This window comes from Lacerta agilis, chromosome 11 (assembly GCF_009819535.1).
Source record: "Lacerta agilis isolate rLacAgi1 chromosome 11, rLacAgi1.pri, whole genome shotgun sequence".
NCBI lineage: Eukaryota > Metazoa > Chordata > Lepidosauria > Squamata > Lacertidae > Lacerta > Lacerta agilis.
Window position 1 is genome coordinate 1,387,435 of NC_046322.1, and position 26,223 is coordinate 1,413,657.

General features: G+C 49.7%; 1 protein-coding gene across 1 annotated transcript in view; it reads right to left on the reverse strand.

Annotated features, from left to right (window-relative positions):
• Positions 1 to 808: 808 nt before the first annotated feature.
• The window catches only part of IL11RA (interleukin 11 receptor subunit alpha), a 136,056-nt gene continuing 110,641 nt past the window's right edge, over positions 809 to 26,223 (reverse strand). The window contains exons 4-15 of the mRNA XM_033164472.1: positions 24,288 to 24,348; positions 23,927 to 24,093; positions 22,782 to 22,896; positions 17,404 to 17,424; positions 13,560 to 13,583; positions 10,748 to 10,899; positions 10,318 to 10,481; positions 7,450 to 7,591; positions 6,450 to 6,545; positions 4,816 to 4,915; positions 2,509 to 2,591; positions 809 to 977 (exon numbers count right to left, since the gene is read on the reverse strand). Of these exons, the coding sequence (XP_033020363.1) occupies positions 961 to 977; positions 2,509 to 2,591; positions 4,816 to 4,915; positions 6,450 to 6,545; positions 7,450 to 7,591; positions 10,318 to 10,481; positions 10,748 to 10,899; positions 13,560 to 13,583; positions 17,404 to 17,424; positions 22,782 to 22,896; positions 23,927 to 24,093; positions 24,288 to 24,348 (1,142 nt within the window). The 3' untranslated portion in view covers positions 809 to 960. The remainder of the gene's footprint in view (positions 978 to 2,508; positions 2,592 to 4,815; positions 4,916 to 6,449; positions 6,546 to 7,449; positions 7,592 to 10,317; positions 10,482 to 10,747; positions 10,900 to 13,559; positions 13,584 to 17,403; positions 17,425 to 22,781; positions 22,897 to 23,926; positions 24,094 to 24,287; positions 24,349 to 26,223) is intronic.

Consider the following 26,223-nt stretch of genomic DNA (forward strand, 5'->3'; position numbering starts at 1 on the left):
TATATATGCTGAATATTCATTGCAACTAAGAGAATTCAGTTCCAGGTTTCAAACGCTGCATCTGTACAAGTTTACATGCGTGCACATGGACACACACACACACACACACACACACACACACAGATGGCCGCCCTCCTTCAGGGCTGGGGACCCTCCAAATGTTTCTGGCTTCCAGCTCCCATTATCCTAACTGGGGCTGCTGGGAGCTGGGAACCCAGGAGTGACATATTGAAATCTCCCAATTCCACGTCTCTGCCATCCTTCCCTTTGTGGTTCCTGGGGAGGTTTTTGCCATCGCCTCGTCCCCTGAGGTCTCCCCCTGGTTGATGCTCCCTTTCTGGAACAGGGTGCAGAATCCCACCTTCAGTCCTCCATGCCCTGCAGGTGCTACACACCCACCCCTGGGCTCCAGGGAAGCAGGTTCCATAAGCGATGCTGCCTTTGATTCGGGGCAACCGTGGAAGGAAGGGCAGTGGACCCAAAACGCACCCCTGTCCCAAGAGTCACGCTCTGGCTCATTGTGGGTGATGGGGACACCAGACTCGGGGGGGGGGCGGTCCTTTTGCCCCAAGCTGTGCCGGCCAACACCTACTGGTGCCCTTTGCCAGGCTCGGTGGGCACAGAAATCTCAACATTCTCCTCCTCCTTAGCTGTCCAGAGGCTGTCGGTCAGTCCCAAAACAGCATTCAGTCTGCATATGGAAACAGGGGGAGAAGAGGAGGTCTTGAGGGGGGGGGGCTTGTGCTTAGCCAGCAGGGGTGCCCCCCGGGGCCAATACACCACCTCAAAATGTCCCTCTTTCCCAAGCGAGTCTTTCCATGGTGGGGGGGGGTCAGAAGAGGGGCATCCTCGGTGCCCCCCAGTCAATATGTAGCTGCGACGGGCGAGGTCAGTGGCGTTGATGTCCCTCTTGTTGGCGTGGGGGGTCTGCTGCCAGTGGGGAGGGGGGAGAGGTCCTTGCTACAAGATCTGGGCTTCTGCAGGAGGGGAAAGAGAAAAGGAGGCTCAGTCTTAGAATTGCCTGCGGAAAACATTCTTGCTTAGACAAGCCCCCCTAGATGCCCAGAAAGCTGGTGTCTGTTTTTGTTTATTTGAGGATTTTAACTTCCTGTATGTTTTAAACTATTGTTGCAGGTTCTTCTCAGTGACAACATTATTGTTCTCCAGTGCTTGCTAAAAAGATTTCCGGTTCAACAATCCTGCCCAGGTGTTTAGAAAGCTGATGCAAGTTTTAATGGGTTTTGAGTCTATTGCTGAATGCACCTTTTGCACATTTTAAAGAGCTGCTTTTACAGATAATTTTATTGTTTTACTCTCTTCGTAAACCACATTGATTTTTTTTAAATAAAAAAATAATTCAAGCTGGGTATAGATTTTATGAGATAAATAAATGAGAACTGAGAGGGCAATAGAGAAAACCAAACAACCGACTTACAGGGAGAAGGAAAAACCAGAGGAGAGCCTCTTGGCACCCGACGGACCTGCAGCCACACTGAGGACTAGAGCCTTCTGTCCTTCATGCCTCACCTGTGCTCCCTGCGGCAGCTGATGCTTTAGTTGAGATTCCTGCGTTGCGGGGGGTTGGACTAGATGACCCTCGGGGGTCCCTTCCAACTCTGCAATTCTATGAAATCTGCTAGCCCTGCAGGAGGTTCTTTGCTGCAGCCCCATCCAGGAAGCTGCATGAGCCCTTGGAAAGCTCCGTCATGCAAGATCTGCACAAATCCCAAGTCTCCCTGCTAATGTTTCTTCTGCTCAACGCTGCAAGCTTTGCAACGTCTACATGGCTGAGCTCCCAGGAATGTCCAGGCTGCTCTGCGTGGAACATTTTACCCGCCTCTGAAACCAGCCAGATGAGGCCTCGGCCGGCAGGACTCTCCCGTCAAGAAGTCCCGTTGGGATTCTGCAGGCCAAAGTGGGGGGGGGGGAGGACGCATTTCCAGACAGGTCTGTCTGCAGCAGCACCCCCTCCCTGCAGTCCCCACCCTGGACCTCACAGCCTTCAGCCAGGTGCCAGGGGGGTCTGGAGGAATATGGAGGGGAAGCACCAGCAGGGAGATTTGCCCAGCTGCGCATCCCAAATTAAGCCCTTGCGGTGGGAATATGTCAGAGATATAAAGGGGAAAGGAGACAAGAGTGCTTCTGGGCACGCACAGAGTGATCACCTCAGAGAGAACGGATCACGCTTTGCGGATCTTCCATTTTCAGGTAAACAGAAGTCCAGGCAGGGTTGTCCTCCGGCATCAAGGCTTAAATTGAGCCAAGGACCAGCAGGAATAAGTAAGGAAACGTACCCAAATTCAGACGGCCTTGAATACTTAGCAGCCAGCAAGAGGGTGGCCTGATCCTGTGGGCGCCAGGACAATGCCAGAGGGAGGCTTCCAGCCGGAGGAGGTCTGTGCACTCTGAGGTGGAGATGCTCCTTCCCCATACCCTCTTGGGGAGCATCTTGTGTGTGTCCCCCCCCCCCACTTCCTCGCAAGGTGCAACACGGGGGGCTGTACTCACTGGGCAAGGCCTTCATGTGGATGGCGGCGGCAAGGAGGTCGTGGTTTTTCGTGGCCTCTTTGCTGTGCTTCTTCATTCGGACCCTGGGAAAGACGGGGGGGGGAGAGAGAGAATTGGGGGTGCGCTTAGCCATGGGATGCATGTTTAGCCTGGAAGAAAGGAAACTGAGAGGCTGGTAGGCTAACCATCTTCAGCTACCAGAAGGCCTGCCCCATGGAAGGGGGAGAGACCGTGTCTTCTCCTGCTCTGGAGGGGAGGACCTGAGCCAATGGATTCAAATCGCAAGAAAGGAGATTCCGACTCAAAACGAGGAAGAACTTTCTGACCGTCAGAGCTGTTCGAGAGTGGAACAGGTCTCCCATGCGAGGCGAGAGACTCTCCTTCCTTGGAGGTTTTTAGGCAGAGGCTGGGTGGCCATCTGTCACGGAGGCTATGGCTGAGATTGCTGGATTGCAGAGGGTTGGACTGGATGACCCCCAGGGTTCCCTTCCAACTCTACGATTCTATAATTGTTTTGCATTGTTTTTATGGGATTTTGTTTTCTCTCACTTTTTAATATAATGATTTATTACCCTAGGTTTGGTTGTATGCCACCTTGATATTTTACAGGAGGGGGCTGTCTGCAAATATATTTTTATAAATCTGAATTGGTGGTTCTCAAAGTGGGTGATACTGCCCTGTGAGGGGTGGTATTACCGGGGGGGGGGGGAGCGCAAAGAGGCAAGGGGGCAGCGGGGGGGGGGGGGAGGCTGGAGGTGTGAATAAATCTGTGTTTGGTAAGCAATGCTATGAGAGATTGTGGAGTAGTTTCCAAGATCTCCGAAGAGGATATGTTAACTGCTATTGATGGCTATTGATGTGGAAATGTTCAGGATACAGTATATTGTTTATTAATATTGTTACAGGAATTTCCCCAAACCACCCAGTTCCACAGGCACTACACTCACACATCAACTGATCCCCCATGACCCAACCCCCTTCTGAGTAATACCCCTCCCCACTCCCTCACTACATTTAAGGGTCTGGTGACTTCCGTTTCAGTGTATCTGAAGAAGTGTGCATGCACACGAGAAAGCTCATACCAAGAACAAACTCAGTTGGTCTCTAAGGTGCTACTGGAAGGAATTATTTTATTTTTTTATTTTGTTTTGGCTATAAAAAGCTGGCATGGCCGAATCAAGTGCATCAGTTTTGTTGCATTAAACTAAACAGTTTTAAGTTTATTTTCAATAAACATGCATAGCATTGCTACTGGTTTTGAATTTGATTGTGTTGCTACCTTCCTTAGTGGGTTGTGCAAACTGTAAGACTTTTTATAGGGTACTGGGTGGTGTAAGGGACCCTAGGGATGAGCTCAAGGAACCGAGAGGACAGTGGCCCCAAAAAAAGTTTGGTAGCCCCTGATCTAAATGAATGAACTCCTCAGGTTGTGGACCGGAGGGTCCCACCTCGCTGTGTTCCGCCTTCTGCTCTGGCAGGGCCTTTCTGAGGCTCTTTCAAGCAAGGCCAGCCCAGTCCAGCCCCCCTCTCTGCCTGTCTGGACTTCCCTTCCCCGGAACTGGAAGCCTTTATCCCGACTCTCCCACCAGATCCAGCCTTGGCGACACAACCAATTTGCGTCTTGTTTTAGGTGGACGGTCTCCAGAATCGGGGTGGATTCTAGCCAGCAAAACACAACAGGCCAGGCTGGGCAGAGGATGGGGCAGGGACACAATCACAGAATTATAGTGTTGGGAGGGGCCCTAAGGGTTATCTAGCCCAACCCCCTGCAGGATGTGGGGCTGGAAGTGGCAGCCAGACCTTCTGACCTCCTACCCTGTCAGACTTCCCACCGGCCGTTACCCACTGGTAACTTCCCCTAACGCACACATTTTTTGCAAAGTGATTTCCCCTAATAAATGCATTTTCATCCACACTTTATCCCGGAGTACGCATCCTTGTACGCATTCCTCAACTGGAGAACCCCACGGCAAAATTCAGAGATGTGAGAGTTTGGTGGGATGCCTGCATTTTGATTTGTGCGCTGTTTCTGAAAGTGCAAATCCGGTAGGCTGCCTTGCCAGCATGAGCTGACTTGCATCTCTCCCCCATCCCTGCTCACAACTGGGGGGCCACCACAGAGCAGGCCCTGCCTACCATCGCCGTGGGTTGAGCCACGCCCGCTGATGCAACCGCACCAAGGGCAGAAGCCGGGGTTTGAGGGGTCGGAGGCCCCCCCAAATACGGAACTGGTCCTTCCCAAGCAAGGTGCTGGAGAGGAAGGGTCCAATCCCCTCCGGAGAGAAGGGAGGGTGAAATCACACTTACCACATCAGAAAGGCGAAGACCAGGATCACCACCAGGACGAAGAAGGCAAAGACGCCCAGCGACACCAGAACCGCCACCTTCTCTGTGGGGTCGCTGTGGCCTGTTAGGGGCAGAAGGGAAAGGGGAGACTTTGCGGGTGTCGGGCAGCCTCTGCAAATGACGTGCCCTCCATCACTGCCCAAGTCCAGGGCGAGACCTACAAATGCCTGATCCTGCAATGTTATCTACCAGGACCCACGGAGAGGCTGAGGTCTGAGAAGCAGCCCTGCCTTGAATGGCTGGACTGGAATGAAGCCACAACCACCACGGTCCATAGCAGGTGGGTTCAGTGGTCTCGGAATTAAGGGTCTGGACAGAAAACACAGGACAGAAGGGAGAATGGGCCGGGATCACGGACCTGCTCCCAAATCAGGGTGTTCCTCTGCCCAGGGCAAAGCCCAGGGGCTTGGGTGAGCAGGATGCGTGCAGAGAGGCCACGGGGACCCTCACAGGACGTAGCTCAGGCCCAAAGACAATGCAATGGAAGTTCATAAACAATGCCTGGCCTGGGGAAAGTTTTCCTCCTTCTCTCCTAACAGAGAGGCTCACCTGGAGCCACCATTGCATGTCTTTAGGCACCAGACATTCTTCTTTACCCTTCGGCCCTTAAATAACCGCTGGCCTGTTAAATGGGGGAGGAGACTGTTGTTATGATTTTATGATTATGCTATGCATTATTATTATTATTACATGGGTGGCGCTGTGGGTTAAACCACAGAGCTTAGGGCTTGCCGATCAGAAGGTCGGCGGTTCGAATCCAAGTGATGGGGTGAGCTCCTGTTGCTTGGTCCCTGCTCCTGCCCACATAGCAGTTCGAAAGCACGCCAAAAAAAGTGCAAGTAGATAAATAGGTACCGCTCCGGCAGGAAGGTAAATGGCATTTCTGTGTGCTGCTCTGGTTCGCCAGAAGCGGCTTAGTCATGCTGGCCACATGACGCGGAAACTGTACACCGGCTCCCTCGGCCAATAAAGCGAGATGAGCGCCGCAACCCCAGAGTCGTCCGCGACTGGACCTAACGGTCAGGGGTCCCTTTACCTTTACCCTTTACGCATTATAATGTTTTTTATTATTGTGCTGTGTAAATGTTGTACACTGCCCTGAGGTCTTTGCACAAATGGCGCTATATAAATTGAATGAATGAATGAATGAATGAATAACACTAGAATTTGTGGACATCCCAAAAAGCGGAATGTTGGAAGTTGGGTTTCTCTCTCTCTCTTACTCCCCTCTCCCCTCCTCTCCCCCCCCCCCGGCTGCTGGCCTGTCCTCCTGGCACAGAGCACTCTCTGGGGATGAGGCCCCTTTGGGCACTGTCCTTCCCGGGGGGTCTTCTTCTGTTTCACAAACACAGTTGGGTTGCAGAGAGCAGCCTTTGGGCATAAGGAAATATCAGCCCCATCCCTGCGCTCAGCCCCTTTGCATTTAAAGGTAAGGTAATTCCACCCCCCCCAATGTCCTGGGGAGGGTTTTTGTCCCGTCCCATGAAGCCCACAAAAAATTACAGCGCCAAAATCTCAGCACAAACGGAAAGAGCTTGAGATGGGATGGTTCCCGTCTCCCCCTTTCTCTGTGTGGGTCATTCTTAGAGACCTACCAATGGGCCCACTGTTGGGGGCCAGGGAAGGCTCCTCCACTGGGCTTTCAGGCTTGATGGCTGCGGTGGCTGTTTCGTTGGGTACCAAAGTTTGTCCTGGGGAAAGAGAGCGGGCATTTTAGGGGAAAGTGGGAGATGACAGAATCATGGCTCTCCCCCTCCTCATTTCATCCAGCCCCGTGAGGTTGGTTAGGCTGAAAGGCAGTGATGGGTCCAAGGTCACCCGCTAAAAGCTTCTTGGCCAACTCAGTAAACAGTTAAAAAAAAGTCCAATTCTTCTTCCTTTTAAAGTGGAAATGTAGCAATTGAGGACACATCCCCTTTCCCCATGAAAACCCGCTCTTTACCACGGGGGGGGGGGGGAATCTGCAGAAAGCCCAAATTGCCGTTTGTTTTGATCCCGTGTTAAAGAATGGGTTTTCCTGGGGAAAGCACTGAGGCAGGCAAACAAACAGACAAACAAACAAATGCTCAGACACAGACTAGGTAAGTGCGGACCTGAGTCAAGAAAGAGCAGAACAAAAGGTAAGTGTGGATGAGACTTCGTCTTTTAATCCACTTTATTTGCACAAACGTGAGGTTATGGTATGTGCTTGGAACCCTCTTGCAAAATGCTGACAGCCTGGAGGCCCCCCAGCCGCCGCCTCCTTCAAACAACGCACATGCCCCACAGCTGTGAGCAGTGGCGTAGGAAGGGGGGCGTTGGGGGCGGTTCGCCCTGGGTGCCACTCTGGGAGGGGTGACAAGATGGCGCCTCCCTCCCTCCAGGTGTACAGCTCCTTATGGGCTGTGGCTCACACGCACAAGCAGCATCCCACGCGTGCGCACTCTGTACGGAATGCCGCACATGCGCAGTCCATACGGGATGCCGCTCGCGGCATTCCGTATGGAGTGTGTGCCTGTGGAAGCCGCACATGTGCAGTCCATATAGGATGCCAATTTCCCCCCACACCAGGTACCATCTGGGCTTGTGGCACCAGTGGATGTGAGGACTACTTACCAGTGGCAGGCATGGCCCACGCTTCAGGCGTCCACTCGCTCCAGCTCCCAGCATCCAGGAAGTCCTTTGCGCTCACCTGGACCACATGCAGCAAGCCCAGGAAGGCGTCTGTTATCACCTCGGACACATTGGCCGTCTCCACCTGCAGATCCAGGACACACACAATGGGTAGCTGCAGAATGAGACCCCTACTCTCTGCTTCCCAGAACGTGGCATCCTGTCGGGCAGTTCTCCCCCCCCCCCCGGAGGGGTGGTCTCAGCTCATGCCAGGGGGTGCAGGGCACCCTTGGTTCCGACTGCCATCAACCAAGAGCAGGCCATAGATCTGTGAGCCATGAGCCCCTGAAGACGCATACTTCGAGACTGGCGACAATGGATAAATGTCCTTGGGGCAGATCCTGACGGCCAGGATCTGCCCTTCTTGGAAGGGAAGTCCTGATAAGAACTTCATAAATACAGAAGCAAAGCATCGGTCCATCTAGTTGTGCTAAACTCACAAGCTCACAATCTTTCCACAAAACCCAGAGCACAGCTGGCTAAACAGATGTTGCATGAAATCTGGGGAAAGGGCTGCCAGTGAAGATTCGTAGAGATACTCAGAATCAAGGAGACTTTATTGTTAGTTAACAGAAGTCGGCATTTAAATCCAGATGTTTTTGGAGGAGAAGGTGGTGGGACAATGGAGTTCTGGCACCAAGGACAGGACAATAGGCGGGGTATAAATAATAAATTATTATTATTATTATTATTATTATTATTATTATTAGTAGTAGTATTAGTATTAGTATTAGTATTAATGTGTGTTTGCTATTGTGGCCAAGATACCAATGTTGGCATTCAGTACTAGCAAATACAGCACAGATTGCCACTCCATTGTGAACCAGTGAGATCTCGCTCTCTGCTGCCATCTACTTTTGAGTCCCAGTTTTGGAACAGTTTGGGGGGTGGGTGGCATCGCGGTGGTTCTGGTCCTACTTGGATGGAAGTTTCCAGAGGATGATGTTTTGGCCCCGTGGAGCCTGTAATGTGGGATTCCTCAGGGTTCAGTTCTATCCCCCATGCTGTTTAACATCTACATGAAACCTCTGAGTGGGGTTATCTGGAGTATTTTGGAGTATGCTGTCAGCAATATGCTGATGACACCCAGCTCTGCTTCTCCTTTACATCTGCAGCTGAGGCAGTGGAAGTGCTGGGCTGTTGTCTTGCCTCGGTAACAGACTGGATGAGAGCCAACAAACTGAAGCTCAATCTAGATAAGACTAAGGCACTGTTAGTGTTGGCAAATGTCCCATCTGGGGACAGTTGTGAGACTGCCCCGAACCTGGAACAAAGCCTTGTGCACATTCCCGGCTACGCTAGACCGGTGGCACATTCAATATGCGATTGTTCCTAGGTGTGGAGAACAACACACACAAGCCATTGATGAGACGGAACTATTTATTATAGGTAAATGCAGAATATGTCTCTGCTAGCCAGCTCAGATACTCAGAGCTGTGCATAAGAGCGTCTAGCATCTCTCGAGCCAGAACAGTTACACTCCCTCTGAAGAACTGGGTGTGTAGCTTGGGGGTACATCTGGAGCGCCTTCCACTCCAGATGCTTTGGCTGGTGGCTTAGCTGTGCCCCTAGCTGAACAGGAATAGCCTAACTTTTGTTGTCTACACTCTGGTAACCTTTAGGCTACTGCCTCTCCCCATATGAACTGACCCGGACCCCACAATCGTCATCTGAGCCCCTTCTTCATGCTCCTGACCAGGATCCTGAATCTTCCCAGGAGCAGTGGGGCAGTATAGATTTGGAACAGTGGTTTGCAGAGGGGCATAGTTCAGAAGGCAGAAGTTGGGAAGAACTGAGTGAACAGCTAGGAGAAGCAGAACAGGGAGAGAGGGAGTTAACAGACTCCCTTTCACTGGAAAGTGTCCATCCACTCAGCCTAAGGTCAAGGAGAGCAGATAAGATGGCAGCACAGAAAGCAAAGTGGTTGCAAGATCAGGTTGCAAGACGCAGATGTGACGTGGGTGATTAGGGGGGAAGTGGGTGGGACCCTTAATTGGGGAGTGGGGTGGAGCACCTTCATTCGTAGAAATGGATTCTTTGTTCTCTTGCTATGATCATTAAAGTTTCTAACTGGTAAGAGACTCCTTTCGCTTTGTTCTGCTTAAGGTAAAAGGCTAAAGGGACCCCTGACCGTTAGGTCCAGTCGCTGATGACTCTGGGGTTGTGGCGCTCATCTCGCTTTACTGGCCGAGGGAGCTGGTGTACAGCTTCCGGGTCATGTGGCCAGCATGACTAAGCCGCTTCTGGCGAACCAGAGCAGCGCATGGAAACGCCGTTTACCTTCCCGCCGGAACGGTACCTATTTATCTACTTGCACTTTGATGTGCTTTCGAACTGCTATGTGGGCAGGAGCAGGGACCGAGCAATGGGAGCTCACCCCGTTGCAGGGATTCGAACCACCAACCTTCTGATCGGCAAAACCTAGGCTCTGCGGTTTAGACCACAGCGCCACCCACATCCCGGCACCACCTGCGTTCTGCTTATCTATTGCCAAGGGGTGTGGGGAGGAAGCCGAGTCCCTGAAGCCTGACAATATCTTTAGGTGCCAGGCAAAAACCTTCCTCTCTATATAACCAGGCCTTTAACTATCTGTGGAGCTTTGGAAGTGGCTGTGATGTTTTAATGCATTGGGTTGCCCTGGGCAAGATAATGTGACTGGCAAATTCAGCGAACAACAAGAGCAATGGAATAATAATTCAGCAACTGGCCATTGCCGGGCAGCTGAGCCACAGTTTCAGAAGCCGGCAGGCAACACTCCCCTTGCTTAGCTTGAGCCCTGGGCTCCATCCTCTCCTGCTGCCCTCGACTCACCATAGCCCAGGAAGTGGAGGTGACAGGTCGGTATCGCAGGCGGAACTTGAGCAGGAAGTGAAGCTCCTTGGTCCAGCTGGAAGGGTACTCCCAGCTCACCTGCAGCCGGTTGGGCGCTGACGGCACTGGCTCCACCTGTAGGTGCTCTGGAGGGTCTGGCTTGACTGGGGGGACAAAGCAGAGGGGGGTGGGGAAGTTGCAAGCGCTGCAGAGATGGGAAGCCCATCCCTTGAGATCGGCCGCCCAGCCCTGGAAACACCACCCTATCTGAACTCAGCTTTGGACAGATCGTGGGCACATCGTGAGGAAGCAGCATCACTCCTGGAGTGAAAGGAGAGAGCTGTCTTTGAAATACTCCACCTCACCCAAATGGCTCTGGCAAAACCAGGACATTGACGTGCCTCCCCCCCCTCCAAAGGGCAGGACTTACGGATGCCTTGCATGACGACGCGGAGCAGGCGAAAGTTGGAACCCAGGGGATTGACCTCCGTCACGTTGACCCAGTAGCCGGTCCAAAACAGGGACTGGTGGACGGTGCAGGAGAACGGGTGGGCAGGATCCTGGATGCAGGGCCCCTCCTGACTGGGCAGAGACCTGGCCAGAGACAGAAGCAGGGATACGAAGGATTTTGCAAAGACCGTGATCTGATCGGTGGGCGACCCCCTCCTCCCGCAAGCCCACCCCATGGCAATGGGGGAAAATAAAACAAAACTGCCAAGTCCACGAGGGGGAAACCTGCAGGAAACAGCTGCTTTCCTAGGGCCACTCAACAGGGCACAAAGAAATTGCCGCGTTTTCAAGTCCCCCCAACCTCTTAATGGCCACCATTGTGATGATGTGAGAACTGGTTGCACCCCAAGAGACAATCTGCACCTGCCCTCACCAATCAAGTGCTCTCTAGATGTTTTGGGCTACAATTTCCATCAATCCCAGTCAGCATCCCTGAAACATCTGGAGGGCACCAGGTTGGTGGACGGCCGATCTATACAGTCGGAATAATCACATGTTAAGAGTTCCACCATTTCAGAAGGTGTGGGATTTTGTATGGGAAGAGTACCAAGTGTGTGTGTGTGTCTGGGGATAAAATGCTCAAAAGCAGGACCTGAGCACAGGAGCACTTTCTCCTCCTGCCGTTTCCAGCAGTTGGCATCCAGAGGCATTTACAGTGGAGGGAGAACCCAGCTCTCAATAGCCTTATGAAGATCTCATAAGAAACAACTCAGACCTTGGGCGTAGCAAGGTAAATTGGTACCCGGGGGCAAAAAATTTTTTGTCACCCCCCCCACCCAGGCATGGGAAGATCAGGTGGTACCCGGTGCCAACCCCCCCCCCCCCATTGATTCCCCCTCCCTGCAAAAATGGTTTTACGTTATTTCATATTTTCTTACAAAGGAATAATAACAAGTAATTATATCCCACCCTCCCCGGCCGAAGTCGGGCTCAGAGTGGCTAACATCAGATCCATAACATTGGTATAAAATCAAACAACAATTAAATTACCTCCTAAAAACCTCTCAAAGTCTAATTAGATGGCTTTCCACAGGGTTAGGGTTGGGAACAGTAAGTGTTCCACTGAACTGAAATTTCAGCCTTCACAACATAGGAAAACAGCCGAGTCAACAGCTATTTTGGTGGAGGAGGGTCAAGATATTAACCGATATGCATGAAATTTCATATATAACTATATAATCCCTAGTATATTAAGATAAGACCTTCGGAGCAGGCATTAAAAAAAAATTCCAATTTCCCCCCCAAAATAAATTGTTCCTTGATAATTTGTCACCCCCTCCACCCCCGCCCTGCCCCCCCTTGCTACACCCCTGGATCATCCTCTGAGGCCCTTCTTCGTGTGCCTCTTGTGCAAGAGACCCAGAGGGTGGCAACACAAGAACGGGGCCTTTTCTTCAGCAGCTCCCTGCTTGTGGGATGCTCTCCCCAGGGAGGTTTGCCTGGCACCTTCATTCTACACCTTTAGGCAAAAATGTTCCTCTTCCACCAGGCCTTTGGCCGATTCATATTCTACAGCTTTTTAAACGTGTTTGTGGGAGGGCAGTTATTGGTTTGTTTTGCTTTAGTTTTATTGTGTGTCTTGCATTCTCATTTTGTATTTCTACGTTGCGTACTGCCCTGTGATCTTCGAATGAAGGGAGGCATAGAAATTAATTAAAGAAAAATTGTTTTAAAAAAATAGAGATGAGAAGAGCATTTGCTGGATGAGGCCAATGGCAAATCCAGTCCAGCACCCTGTTCTCCCAGTGGCCCCTCGGATGCTTCCCATTAGAAACCAGTAAGCACAAGAGCCTTCTCTCTCCCTGGGGTTCCCAGCCACTGCTATTCAGAAGCATCGCTGCCTCCAACTGTGTGGCCAGAGCACAACCTTCCTGGCTAGCAGCCATCGATAGTCCTCTCCTCCGCCTCCATGAATTTATCCAGTCCTCTTTTAAACCTAGATCAGTGGCCATCCCTGCCTCCTGTCTCTCCCCTAACACTGTGTCCATCCCTGTGGCAGGCAAAGCATTTTCCTAGCTGGAGGTGCAACTTCCTCCTCTAAAGTAGGATTAGAGTCCCGCAGCCTTGGATGCCTTCATCACACACCTTTAGGCGCCAGGCAAAAACGTTCCTTTTTAACCAGGCCTTTGGTTGACCTGATCAACACCCCATAGCCTTTTAAAATGCGGCTCTTATTTTGAGGGGGGTTATTATTGGGTTGACGGGACGCGGGTGGCGCTGTGGGTTAAACCACAGAGCCTAGGGCTTGCTGATCAGAATGTCGGCGGTTCGAATCCCCATGACGGGGTGAGCTCCCATTGTTCGGTCCCAGCTCCTGCCAACCTACCGGTAGCAGTTCAAAAGCACGTCAAAGTGCAAGTAGATAAATAGGTATCACTCTGGGGGGAAGGTAAACAGCGTTTCCGTGGGCTGCTCTGGTTCACCAGAAGCGGCTTAATCATGCTGGCCACATGACCCGGAAGCTGTCTGTGGACAAACGCCGGCTCCCATGGCCAGTAAAGCAAGATGAGCGTCGCAACCCCAGAGTCGTCTGCGACTGGACAAAGTGGTCTGGGGTCCCTTTACCTTTTTATTATTGGGTTACTGCTTTCATTTTTATTATTATGTGAACTGCCCTGAGACACCTGGGTATAGGGCGGTATATTATTATTATTATTATTATTATTATTATTATTATTAATAAATGCCTGATGAAAACTGAAAGCCATCATTGCCCATGACCCTCTGTGTGCCCAGAGGGGCACCCCTCCTTTCCACTGTGCCTTGCATACTTCTGCATTTGGAGCTAAGCCTCGAGAACCAGTTTAGCCCTAGACTGGAAGGGTCAATGAGGCCTGCAAGGGTTTTCAGGAGAGGAGGGGGAAGTCAGCCCCACTCTCCCCAACCCCTTCCCCCAAACAACATCCCCATTGTTCAGGAATATTGCCTGCCAACGTGATTTGTGAGCCTTGGAGTAAACTTGCACGCCAGGGGTTTCCTGCTTCCTGGCTCAGAGCCAAGATGCTTTTGCATTCCCAGAAGGTCGCAAGCAGGTTGCAAGGAGCAGGGAAAGGAAACGGAGCCAGATCCTTCTGGGCATGCGATGCTGCGAGGTGAGGCGATCGCGTGCGAGTCATGGGAGCAGCTGGGCTGAGGCATGCACAGAGGAAGGAGCTGTCTCTAGCCCAGCTGCAAATGGGCAGCCTTCCTTTGCTGGAGGCCCCAGTGGGAAAAAGACAAAGGGAAATGGGAATGGGAAGCCCCCAGGAAAAGATAGGAAGCAGGGGCCATCATCCATTAGTCCTGCCAGCCTGAAAAAGGGATGCCTATCCCTCTGAAACCTCCCAGATGTCTCCTGAAAAAGGCGGTTTTGAGAGAAATAAACCATCTTGAGCACCCTCTTCGAAAGGCAAACTTTCTAAGTCCTTCCAAATTCAATGGGAGATGCATAGGGGGCTTTTAAAATGATAAAAGAGTGGAGTTTGCAAATATTTACTGCGCTAGGATCTGCTTCCACAGCTGGAGCCTGCAGGGCTTCTAAATACCAGCTGCTGCGAATCGCAAGAGGCGAGCATTGCTCTCATTTTCATCTATTTCTTTTATTTCACAAAATTTATACACTGCTTGGTTATAAAAAAAACCAACCCACCAAAACTCTCAAAATGGTTTACAAATATAAGAAAGCCGAGAAAAACTTTTAAACATACCAAAGTTAAAATAGTATAACAGATCAGAATTCCTGTGCTTGCAGGCTTCTTTCCATTGGGGCATCTGGTTGGCCGCTGTGGGAGATGAGCCACTGGCCTGATCCAGCAGGCTCTATTTACATTCTTATTTAAAAGGAGGTCAGAAAAAAAAGAGGTGGATTGGTCCCGAGGCAGAGGGAGGCAGATTGGGGTTCCGTAGGAGGATTCCTAAGCACATGGACAGGAGAGCCCCAAGTCTCCCCTATAACGGAGCTCCTGCAAGGGAAGCCAGAGGAGCCATCGCTTGGGGGATTCCTGGGACGCAAACATGGCAGCTGCTCTTGAGACAAAGGGCTGGACCGCAAGAACTCACCTTTGCTTATCGGGTTCAGGATCCAGGGGCCCTTTCCTGGGGGGAAATGGGAGAAAAAGGAGAAAGCGCTGAGGAAATGCGGCACGTGAGCAGGACTTTGGAACAGGGAGAAAACTGCATTCTATTATTCTAAATAATAAATTATTATTATATGCCCTCCCATCAGATGTCAAGGAAATAAACAACTACCTGGCGTTCAGAAGACATCTGAAGGCAGCCCTGATTAGGGAAGTTTTTAATGTTTGAAGTTTTAATGTATTTTGAATGTTTTGTTGGAAGCTGTCCAGAGTGGCCAGGGAAACCCAGCCAGATGGGTGGGGTGTAAATGATTAATAATAATAATAATAATAATAATAATAATAATAATAATGCATTCTGCAGAAGAGAACTGCATCCTTGCACTGTCAAAGCTGGCCACCTGGCTGGCTTGTGACTAGACTGGGCTCAGCTATTATCAGCTCAGCCAGAACGACAAGGGGTTAAATCTGCGCATGTGGAAATGAATGGTGAATATGGAGAGCAGCAGCGGCGGTTTGTCCTGGCCAGAAGCCGCTTCGCGGTATCATAGGGTCACAGAATTGTAGGGATGGGAGCTCAAGGATCATCTAGTCCAGCCCCACTGCAATGCAGGAACCACACATATGAGGGTGGGAAATTGCGAGCTGCCACCAACCCCCCCCCCCCCCCCCGTGGATCTCAAGCAGGGGACTCCTTTCCCGGAACGTTTGCTGCTGGAGCTGCAGGGATTAGAAAACAGGTGCAGGGTGCATATGCAGAGTGCGAAAGCAGAACGCTGCAACAGGCAACAGAGGGGGGGGGGTCCTGGGGTAAATCAGCCCCCTGCCCCTCTCAAAAACAGAACCCGCCTGTTAGCATTTATTCAGCGTGCACCAGGTGCTGCACAAAATATAGAAAAAGCATTGCATTTATGTAGCGCACTGCAAGTTCTTTCATGTATATCATCTGAACGGCATTATTCAATTTAACAATTGCACTGGAGCAATGCCTTTTAGCTCTGCAGTTTCTTGTATGTTTTCGAGCACAATTCAAAGTGTTGGTGCTGACCTTTAAAGCCCCAAACGGCCTCAGCCCAGTAGACCTGAAGGAGCGTCTCCACCCCCATCCTTCACTCGTCCGACTGCTTTCCCAGTTCCCCATGCTATGCTGGCTGGAGCAGAGAGGAGCTCCATCTGGTACGCAGGATGAGACCCTCCCTGCCCACAGAGTGGTGCATGCTCTGGTTATCTCCCGCTTGGACTACTGCAATGCGCTCTACGTGGGGCTACCTTTGAAGGTAACTCGGAAAGTGCAACTAATTCAGAATGCAGCAGCTAGACTGGTGACTGGGAGTGGCCACTGAGACCATATAACACTGGTCCTGAAACACCTACATTGGCTCCCAGTACATTTCCGAGCACAATTCAAAGTGTTGGTGCTGACCTTTAAAGCCCTAAATGGCCTCGGTCCTGTATACCTGAAGGAGCGTCTCCACCCCCATCGTTCAGCCCGGACACTGAGGTCCAGCTTCGAGGGCCTTCTGGCGGTTCCCTCCCTGCAAGAAGCAAAGCTACAGGGAACCAGGCAGAGGGCCTTCTCGGTAGTGGCACCCATCCTGTGGCACACCCTCCCATCAGGTGTCAAGGAAATAAACAACTATATGACTTTTAGAAGACACCTGAAGGCAGCCCTGTTTAGGGAAGTTTTTAATGACTGATGTTTTAATGTATTTTTAATCTTTTTTTGGAAGCTGCCCAGAGTGGCTGGGGAATAAATTAATAATAATAATATTTGCTTTCTCCATACATGCATCTCCTAAATTTGCTCTAGGGGTTTCCCCAACTAATCCGATGGACTAGGTTTTTTTATGGGGGCAGGTGGGCACAGGGAGAAGAAATGGCAGGGAATTTGCCCTGTACTTCTAAAGGCTGTTGCTCTAGCGTGATTGTTTAGTTGGACACTGTCCTCCGTAATTATTACAGCCATCCTGCAATTATTATCACATTCATTTGCTTATTTCATAAAATGTATAAGCCGCTTGATTGGTTTATTTTTTTTTAAAAAAAACCACTTCTAACAACAACATTATTGGTAAAAAAATATTTAAAAAATATTTAGAACATTAAAAAAATTGAAATCAGCGATAAACTGAAAACAGCTCAAAATGCACTTTGGTGTTTTCTACATGGCTGAGTCGAGTTTTCTAAAGAAAAACGTTTTGAGCAGGTGCTGGAAAGAGCACAGCAAAGGCGTCTGAAGGATTATATTTAACAATATTTATGCTAAACAACTTTCTATTACAATTTACATTTGGTTGTAATAAAACCTCCGAGTGGTTTACAAAAAAACAAAACACATTAAAATTACCCATATAAATGTCAGTTAAAAACTGTTGTTTTGAAAAAAACACACATCAAAAACTAAGTAAAATCAACAACTGGCTAAAAACGGCTTAAAATGCAAAGAACGTCTACTTGTCTGGATAGGACTTCCTAAACAAAAACGTTTTCAGCAGGAGCCAGAAAGCGAAGAGCAAAGAACCTTCCCCATCTCTCTCTCTCTCTCTTTTCTTTAAGGTTTTTTTTTTAATTTATGCTTTATTACATCTATACATCAAAGACATTTCATAGTCTGTAAATCAAGCTCATCAAAATAAAAATAATAAAAATATATCTTCAAAAATTTGACTTTCCGTCCTTCTCAACACCTTTTCACTCTAGTAAACCTATTGCTGAAATTTTATCAGCAAAATCATACTAAAATATTAATATGCATCTACACACACACACAAACCCATTTAACCTTTATGTACAGAGCTTATGCAAAAGCTGCTACCGAATTCACATTGCAACACTTATTTTTTAAGTAACTCTTTAGAGGTTCCCAGTTATCAACGAACTCCTGTTTTTTTATCTCTAATATTTTCCGAGAGACTATCTAGTTCAGCATAGTCTACCAATTTTAGTAACCCTTCTGGTCTGATGGGGATTTGGTCACTCTTCCAGTGTTTTGCTATAAGTACTCTCACGGCTGTGGTGGCATCCAGAAAAAATTTCCTTATCTTCCTGGCTATATCTGGTCCTGTGATACCCAATAAAAATGATTATGGTTTTTTTGGGGGAGGAAGGATGCATTTAACATTATTTGGAGCTGAGTATGTGTGTGGCGCTGTGGGTTAAAGCACAGAGCCTAGGTCTTGCTGATCTGAAGGTCGGCGGTTCAAATCCCCGCGACAGGGTGAGCCCCCGTTGCTCGGTCCCTGCTCCTGCCAACCCCGCAGTTCGAAAGCACGTCCAAGTGCAAGTAGATAAATAGGTACCACTCCAGCGGGAAGGTAAAAGGCGTTTCCGTGAGCTGCTCTGGTTTGCCAGAAGCGGCTTTGTCATGCTGGCCACATGACCCAGAAGCTGTACGCCGGCTCCCTCGGCCAGTAATGCGAGATGAGTGCTGCAACCCCAGAGTTGGACACGACTGGACCTAATGGTCAGGGGTCCCTTTACCTTTATGTGTGTCATTCCAGAACGTTTTGATCTTTTTACAAACCCACCACATGTGGAGCATGGTTCCACCTGATTCTCCGCATCTCCAACATGTGTTAGGGACACTTTTGTACATTTTGGAGAGTTTAGAAGGGGTTAAATACCTTCCCCATCTCAACAGGCAGGGAGTTCCAGAGAGGAGTTGCTATTATTCTCATCTCCATATTGGAGAACGTGGGAATGAGGGGAGAGAGAGAGAGAGAGAGAGAGAGAGAGAGAGAGAGAGAGAGAGAGAGATGAAAAATAGCACTTGGTTGGTGAGCTTGTGTTGGTGGGAGGTTTGATCCTGGGGTTTTGTGGCTCACAGCTCCTGCTGTCACCTCCTAGGTCGTGCTCCTGCTGAGCGTATGGGGGGGGCCGGCCAGCACCCACACCAGGGCCTGTTCCGTCCTGCAAAGGAAGGGCACTGCACCCTGGCCGGCTGCTCCAGCGTAATGCCAAGGCTTGGCCAGAAGGAGGCAGCCTCCTTTCAGAGTCGAGGGCAGATACCTACCGGTATTATTCATTCATTCCTCCATTCATTCATAAAATTTATACACCACTCGATTCCAAAAACAACAATGTCAAAGCGTATCACAAAAAGACAAAACAAGAAAATAAAGAACCCTGCTTTAAAACATAACAAGAAGTTAAAATGCTAAAAGAGATAAAAACTGGGACATCTGTCTAATCCTCTTTTAAAGCCATCCAGGGACTTCTTGAGAAAGCAAATTCCGAAGTTCAATATGCTCTGCCTCTTAGCCCCCTGCTAGGTAGTCCTGCTGCCCTCCAGGGGCTGCTATAGCCCACTTTGGGTACCGCTGGGCTAGCATGTCAATGCCCGGCTTGCCCAACACCACAAAAGGTTGCCCACATGCCCTCCAGGTGTGCTCCATGGCAGAGGTGGATGCACGGCACAGGGGAGGCAAGACCCCAGAATGAAAGAGGAAGGCACCCCCTCTAGTCGGGAGCGGGGAACCGATTTGGCAGAGAAGCCAGATGTTTACCTTCCCCACCAGCCAAGTTTGACAGGTGAGCACTTGTCAATCTCCTAGCATCACAATGGCTGTCAGGCCAATCATTTCATTTCCCTGCACATTTAAAAAGCAAATTGCCTGGCAATCAGCTGGCCTGGGGTGCCTGCAAAACCTCATTTTGGGGGGACCCACTGCTGACCCTTAGGAGGCTGAAATGGCTTCACGGGTCAAAAGGGGATTTTACAACTTACAGCATGTTATATACACTGAAAGAAAATTATATGGAAATGATATATAGATGGCATTTACAAATCGAAATCAAATTTGTGCTGGAAACGTAAAGAAAAGGAAGGTACTTTCCACCATATGTGGTGGTCCAGTAAGAAAACAAAAGCTTTCTGGAAAATGATTTATAAGGAATTGAAGAAAATGTTCAAAATATTTTTTTGTAAAATACCAGAAGCTTTTCTTTTAGGGATAGCTGGTGCAGAAATCCCCAAGGACCTTAGAAATTTGTATTCTGCAGCCAGAATGGTATTTGCCCAGAGGTGGAAGGAGGATGCTGTTTCAATCAAGAGATTAAATTGATGGATTATACCAAAAGGACAAAATAAACAGTGTGGTAAGAAACCAAGAGGATTTTTTTTAAAATTAAAAAGTGGGGAACATTTGTGGAAAATCTGAAAAATCATGGCGTGTAAATAAGGGCATTAGTAGGGTCAACAAAAATCAAGCAGTTAAAAGTATTATCAAGATTAATTGTAGAATAACTTTAAAATGGAGTAAAGTGGAAAAATGCAGTGTTAAATATTTAAATAAGATAAGAAACCACAAAAGGGTTGGGGAGGGAAGACTAATTAGCATTTGTATTGGAAGTATGTGATGGTAAGGTGCGTATTTGTAAATTTTTGAAAGCTCAGGGAAAAAAAAACCCTTTTACATTACAGATGAAGCTCACATCCACAGGGCACACTTCAATCTAAATCATTAAGATAATTTCTCCATGATGGCTGCTAAATTACAGTATTATTGGTAATAATTGAAGTAAATCGAGAACATATGGCGTCAGTGCCTTGAAGGGAAGGGGAGGAGGTGGGGGGGGGGCTCCGCTCGCTTCCTTCTTCCTACTACAGGCTGTCTGGGCCAGGAGTCAACCCCACCCAGACACTCCCTTCTTGAAAACGCCACGAGAGACGTGCCCAAAGGTAAAAGACTTCTGGGAAAAGATTTATAATGAAATGAAGGTGTTGAAAAACACATTTAAAAAGAAACCAGAAGCCTTTTTACTGGGCATCCTAGGCCAAGAAATCCCAAAATGTGATAGAACTGTGTTTATGTATGCCACAACAGCAGCTAGAATTTTGATAGCTAAAAACTATGAAAATGGTGGACTATATGGAACTTGCTGAAATGACCGGGAAACTCTGTGACCAGAGGGACGACGCAGTGGGAGAAGAATGGAAGGAATTTAAATTGTATTTGAAAAAGTATAGTAAGATTGAAATCTAGAAGAACTTGGAAGAAAAGTTAGACTGCAGATTTAGAATTATGTTAAGTGATAAGGAAATGTGAAATAATGAATTAGGATAATAGTTGAGGAAATGGATAAGTTTTTTTTGGAAAATATGGTTTGTATAATGTAAAGAAATTACTAAAGATGAAGGACAATGAATGCAGGAAGGGCAGACGCGAGGAAGTCAAGCAACAATGTTAAGGGAAGAAGCAGTTTTTAAACAAATATATTTTTTTGTTTTTCATTTATGTAGTTTGTAGTTTGTTTGTAATAGTTTTTATTTTATTTTTTTGTAATGTGTTTGTAATTGTTGTATTGGTTTGTTTGATGTATTTTGTGGATGTTTTGAAAAAGTTAATAAATACATTTTAAAAAAAGAAAAAGGAACGCCATGAGAGATCTTCCTGCCGGGACCCTGGAGCTGCTACCCCTGCACACTTTTTGAATACGGAGGGAGTGTGCCTTTGGGTTCTTTACGGTCTGGCTAACTGTGTCGGAAAGGGGCCAGAGGGGCTTCAGCCCCCCTCCCTCCCTCCCTCCCTCGCTGCGGTGGACTTGGTGGGCCTGGAACCATCCTCCCAGTTACTCCACCCTTCTGGAATGTTGGGTGGATACATCGGGGGGCCCCCACCTCCCTTTCCGTCCAGGCAGCACTTTCCCCTTCGTCTGCTGGAAAGACACAAATCTTTCTTCTTCTTGGTGAGTATCGATTTGGACAAAGCAATGGAAAGCCGCGTGGTGTGTTTTTTGGGGAAGGGCCGCAGGGACAGCCAGCGAGGTTTGGAAAAGAACGCAGCATTTGCAGGGCAGGAGAATGCAAAGCCCCAGAATGCAAGGAGAGGGAGGGAAGCGAGCCAGAACTGCTGCAGCAGCGGCCTCTGCTGCCCCACCCTAACCTATATCTCCCACCCCTTCGGGCCCACCGGATCCCTCTACTCTGCCTGCATTAACTGGGAAATGGGTCCAAGTGTGGGAAAAGAGCTGCCCCGGCCTGGACATTCCTTTGATCCGTGTTACCATCACAGAGGAGGCAGACCACAAAAACGAAGGGTGTGGAAACAAAGACTTAGGAGGAATACTTCTGGGAGTTGGGGATGTTTGGGCTGAAGAAGAGAAGACTGAGAGAGGACATGGGGATACTGTTGGCATCCCTCTGTCTCAGGAGACAAGGAAGGACTGTGTCTTTGCGGGTGAAGTCCAACCATTGGAGAGTTATGGCGCCTGCAGTGGCTGCAGAGACCGATAAGGGAGAGACATGTTTTGTTGCAGCTGGGGCAGAGAAAGGCGTCTGGTTGTGCTGCTTCAGATGCACCAGGGCGTTTCTTCTCTCGGCGATCCTCCCAGCAGTCATTCATGCTCTGGTCACTGCTGTGGATGCACAACCAGACTGTCTCCTGGCTCTGCAACAGATTCCCACAGCGCAGGGTTGGTGCTGCCAGCCTTCATGCCACGTTTGCAGACAACTTGGTCTGCCGGTGGGCCTAAAGCCAGCTCCTTGGGGATCCTGAGAGCCATCTTCCAATATAGCAAGCATGTTTTCTGTTGCTCCAGAGGGTAGAACCCGAACCAGTGGACTCAAATGGCACAAAAAGAGATTCCGACTAACCATTAGGAAGACGTTCCTGATGATAAGAGTCATTATCAGACTCCCTTGGAAGGTGGTGGCCTCTCCTTCGTGGAAAGGTTTTAAGCAGAGTTTGGGTGGGTGTCTGTCAGGGAGTCTGAGCTGTGATTGCAGGGGGCTGGGCTAGATGACCCTCAGGGATCCCTTCCAACCGTACAATTCCATGATTTTAGGAACACAAGAACTAATCTGCCATGCTGCACACCAGCTGGAGGTGAGTTCTTAGCTGTGGCACAGTTAAGTAAACCCCAGACCCCTTCCACAGACCCAGAGGCGCACGGCCTTACCTGTAGGAGGTGATGTATCTGGTGGGCAGGAAGGTCTCGACGGTGGAAGCCCAGAAGCAGGAAAGGTTCTCATAGTTTGACGCTGTGCACAAGATGGAGGGCATCCCCGGCAGGCCTGCGGGAGAATCAAGGTGCGGCTTGGAATAAGGGCACAACCAGGGCAGGGAGCATGTCTGGCCTTCCTCCAATGACTCCCACCTCCTACCTAAGTTCAAGCGAGGCCCAGCTGCCCAGCTCTAGCATCCCAGACCAGCCCTTTCCTCCTGGCAAAAGCTCAAGGCCGGCCCAGCGATCGGGGAAGGGCCACAGCTCAGTGGTAAGAGCATCTGCACCGCATGCAGAACGTCCAAGGTTCTGTTGGGGCGTGAGCATCTGGTCTCGGGCTGTCATTTCTTTCCGCAGCAGAGCTCCTTTCACAGAAAGGTTTTCCTGCACCTTTTAGCATCAGCACTCTAGCTATCTCTTAGCGAAAGTCCCATTACAGGAAGAAACCCCATTTGGTTCTGTTTCTCAGAGTCTTTATTATTATTTACAAAACTTTACGTTGGTCATTAACAAATAAATAAAAACAAACAGAGCAACACAGTTGATCACATGCCCTAATAAAGGCACCTGCCGCTGGGGGAAATCCTCCATTGCCTAGCAACTTGTTCAAGACCATTTTCAATTTTTTTCTAGAATATTCCGACAGGTTCAATCCCCAGCATCTCTCAAGCTGGGAGAAACACTCTGCTTGAAACTCTAGTTGGTGGAGACAATTCTGGGTTCGATGGGACTTCCTATGTTCCTAACCATCCTGCCCTCATTCCCAAGAATCTCCGCACCTTGCCATGAACCAGCCCAGCGGCGGAGGAAACCTCTCCAGCACCTGGGGCAGGGCGAACCACCCATAGGGAGGGATGGGACGGGGCGTGCGGCACCCATTCCCACCCCCCTCTTGTTTTGCTCACCTGCCTCCTTACCGTTCTCTCCCCGGGGGGCCGGGCGATTGCGCCCGGCTGGGGGTGCGATCCGCCGCGGGGTGCGCGATCTCGTGCGGCTGCGATCGGGCCCGAACGGGATTTTGTCACCCCCCTCAGGGATGGCAACCGGGGCGGACCTCACCCACCATGCTCCGGCTCTGGTGCAGCCAACCCCAAACTTACGTCCGAGACGGAGCACAGTGGAGCTGAGGAGGATCCCGCTGGTGTCGTGGCAGCTGTAGACCCCTTCGGAGGAGAGCTGGGTGTGGGGCAGGAGAAGCTGTCCTGCCTGCACCGCCGAGTCTTCCGGGAGGACGGTGCCTCCGTTCCACCGCCATTCCACCGAGGAGCTGAAAGCCAGAAAGCCGCAGTGAGGCTGATCAAGAGGCAGCGGCATCTTGTCTGCAAACATACCCTCTGTTCCCGTCGAGGGGCCCAGAAAATCACCCTGGCTTGTCCCAAGGTGGCTCCTGTCTCCCCTCCCGCACTCAGAGGTCTTGCACGATCCCTCTGGAAGGGAACACGGCCGCTTGGAGACACCTACCCGGGACTTGCTCCAGCGCACGTCAGGATCACGTCTTTCCCCAGCTGGGCATACGTCACCCCTGGAAGAGAGGCCCGTGAACATAAGCAGACCAGAGCACATATTCCTCGATTATCCCAGAAAAGCTATTTTGCGCCAGTTCTGCTTGGGTCACCCGGCGCAAAAAGAGCTTTTAAGCTCTCCGCATCGCTTCCTGGTAAGCCTCGCTTGGCACATGGTCTCTGAGAGTTTGGGATTCTCTCTCTCTCCCCAACCCCCAGGGTTTGGATATAAGCAATCTTTGGGTATACGCAGACCCCTTGCAACCGGACCCTGTGATCGTACGGTATTACGTTTCTTGGGAAGGAGGATGCCAAGAGCACTTTGACAAATAACCTCCCCAGATAAGCACAGCCCAAACTCAAAAGTGATGGGACTGGGAAAAGGACATGTGGCCTGGAACACAGAGGGGGTCAGGGTTCCTTCATTTTTTGGGGGGACGAGACCCTCTCTTCTCCCAAGAAAAGGGGCTACGATGGCACATTGTGTAGTTAGAGAACTGTCTAAATATGGTTCTGATTGACTTTGGCCAGAGTCCAGGGAGACCAGCTGACCACCACCACACCCAAACAGTGGCAGGAATATCACCTCCACCTACGTGATTTTTTTTATCTTGTGTTTTTATGTTGTGAAACACCCGGAGATCTACAGATGGAGGTCCGTATACAAATTTAATCATCTTCCTATTTGAGAGGAGGTATTTTACTATATTGACTTGTGTGCGCTGAATTTATTTCAGAAATGTGCCTCAATAAAGCCCTGAAACGTTATTCAGAGTCTGTCTGCCTGGAGCTAGAATATTAATCTCCATCCTTGATTCCAGATACAATGGAACCATCATTTCCCAGACAACCTTCACCACAAGCCTGGCACCATATCTGGAACTAGACTTGATAACCAGGTAACAATAATATTCTTTACTCAGATTTCACCATTTTGACCCATATCCTTAATTCTACGTGCCTATTTTATAGTTTTCATATGTTGTTATAACTGTTATCACAATTTGATGATGATGATGATGATAATTTATACCCCACCCATCTGGCTGGGTTTCCCCAGGCACTCTGGGCAGCTGCCAACAGAACATTAAAACACGATAAAGGATCAAACATTAAAAACTTCCCTATGCAGGGCTGCCTTCCAATGTCTTCTAAAAGTCAGACAGCTGTTTATTTCCTTGACATCTGATGGAAGGGCGTTCCACACGGCAGGCGCCACCACCGAGAAGGCCCTCTGCCTGGTTCCCTGTACCCTCGCTTCTTGCAGCGAGGGAACCGCCAGAAGGCCCTTGGAGCTGGACCTCAGTGTCCGGGCTGAACGATGGGGGTGGAGACGCTCCTACAGGTATACTGGGCTGAGGCCGTTTAGGGCTTTAAAGGTCAGCACCAACACTTTGAATTGTGCTCGGAAACGTACTGGGAGCCAATGTAGGTCTTTCAGGACCGGTGTTATGGTCACGGCAGCCACTCCCAGTCCCCAGTCTTGCTGCCACATTCTGGATTATAGACATTATGAAATGAAATAAAAAATCATCTCTCTCCCGCCACCCCAAATCTCTGTGGTCTCTTGGGCTGCTTGAAAGAGCTTTAGCCCCGTGCTAGGGAAGGCAATCAGAGGACAAAGGAAGAGGGCTGCTCTCCTGTTCGATACCTGCAAGGTACGTCAAGTAACAGGAAGAACGCGACTCACGAGCCCCGACCTGCTGTGCCTAAGGTGTGGCAGCGCTGGGGCTTGTTTGTGGGGCTGCCAGTTCACCTGCCCCCGCAGGAAAAGGAAGCAGGAAGAAGCTGCTGCCAACTTGGACAATAGATCTGTCTGTCAGCAACAACATAATAAGCATGACAGGCAGGTGAGTCCTTGCGCCTCCGGCTCGCTGATGAAGGAGGAGGTGCCG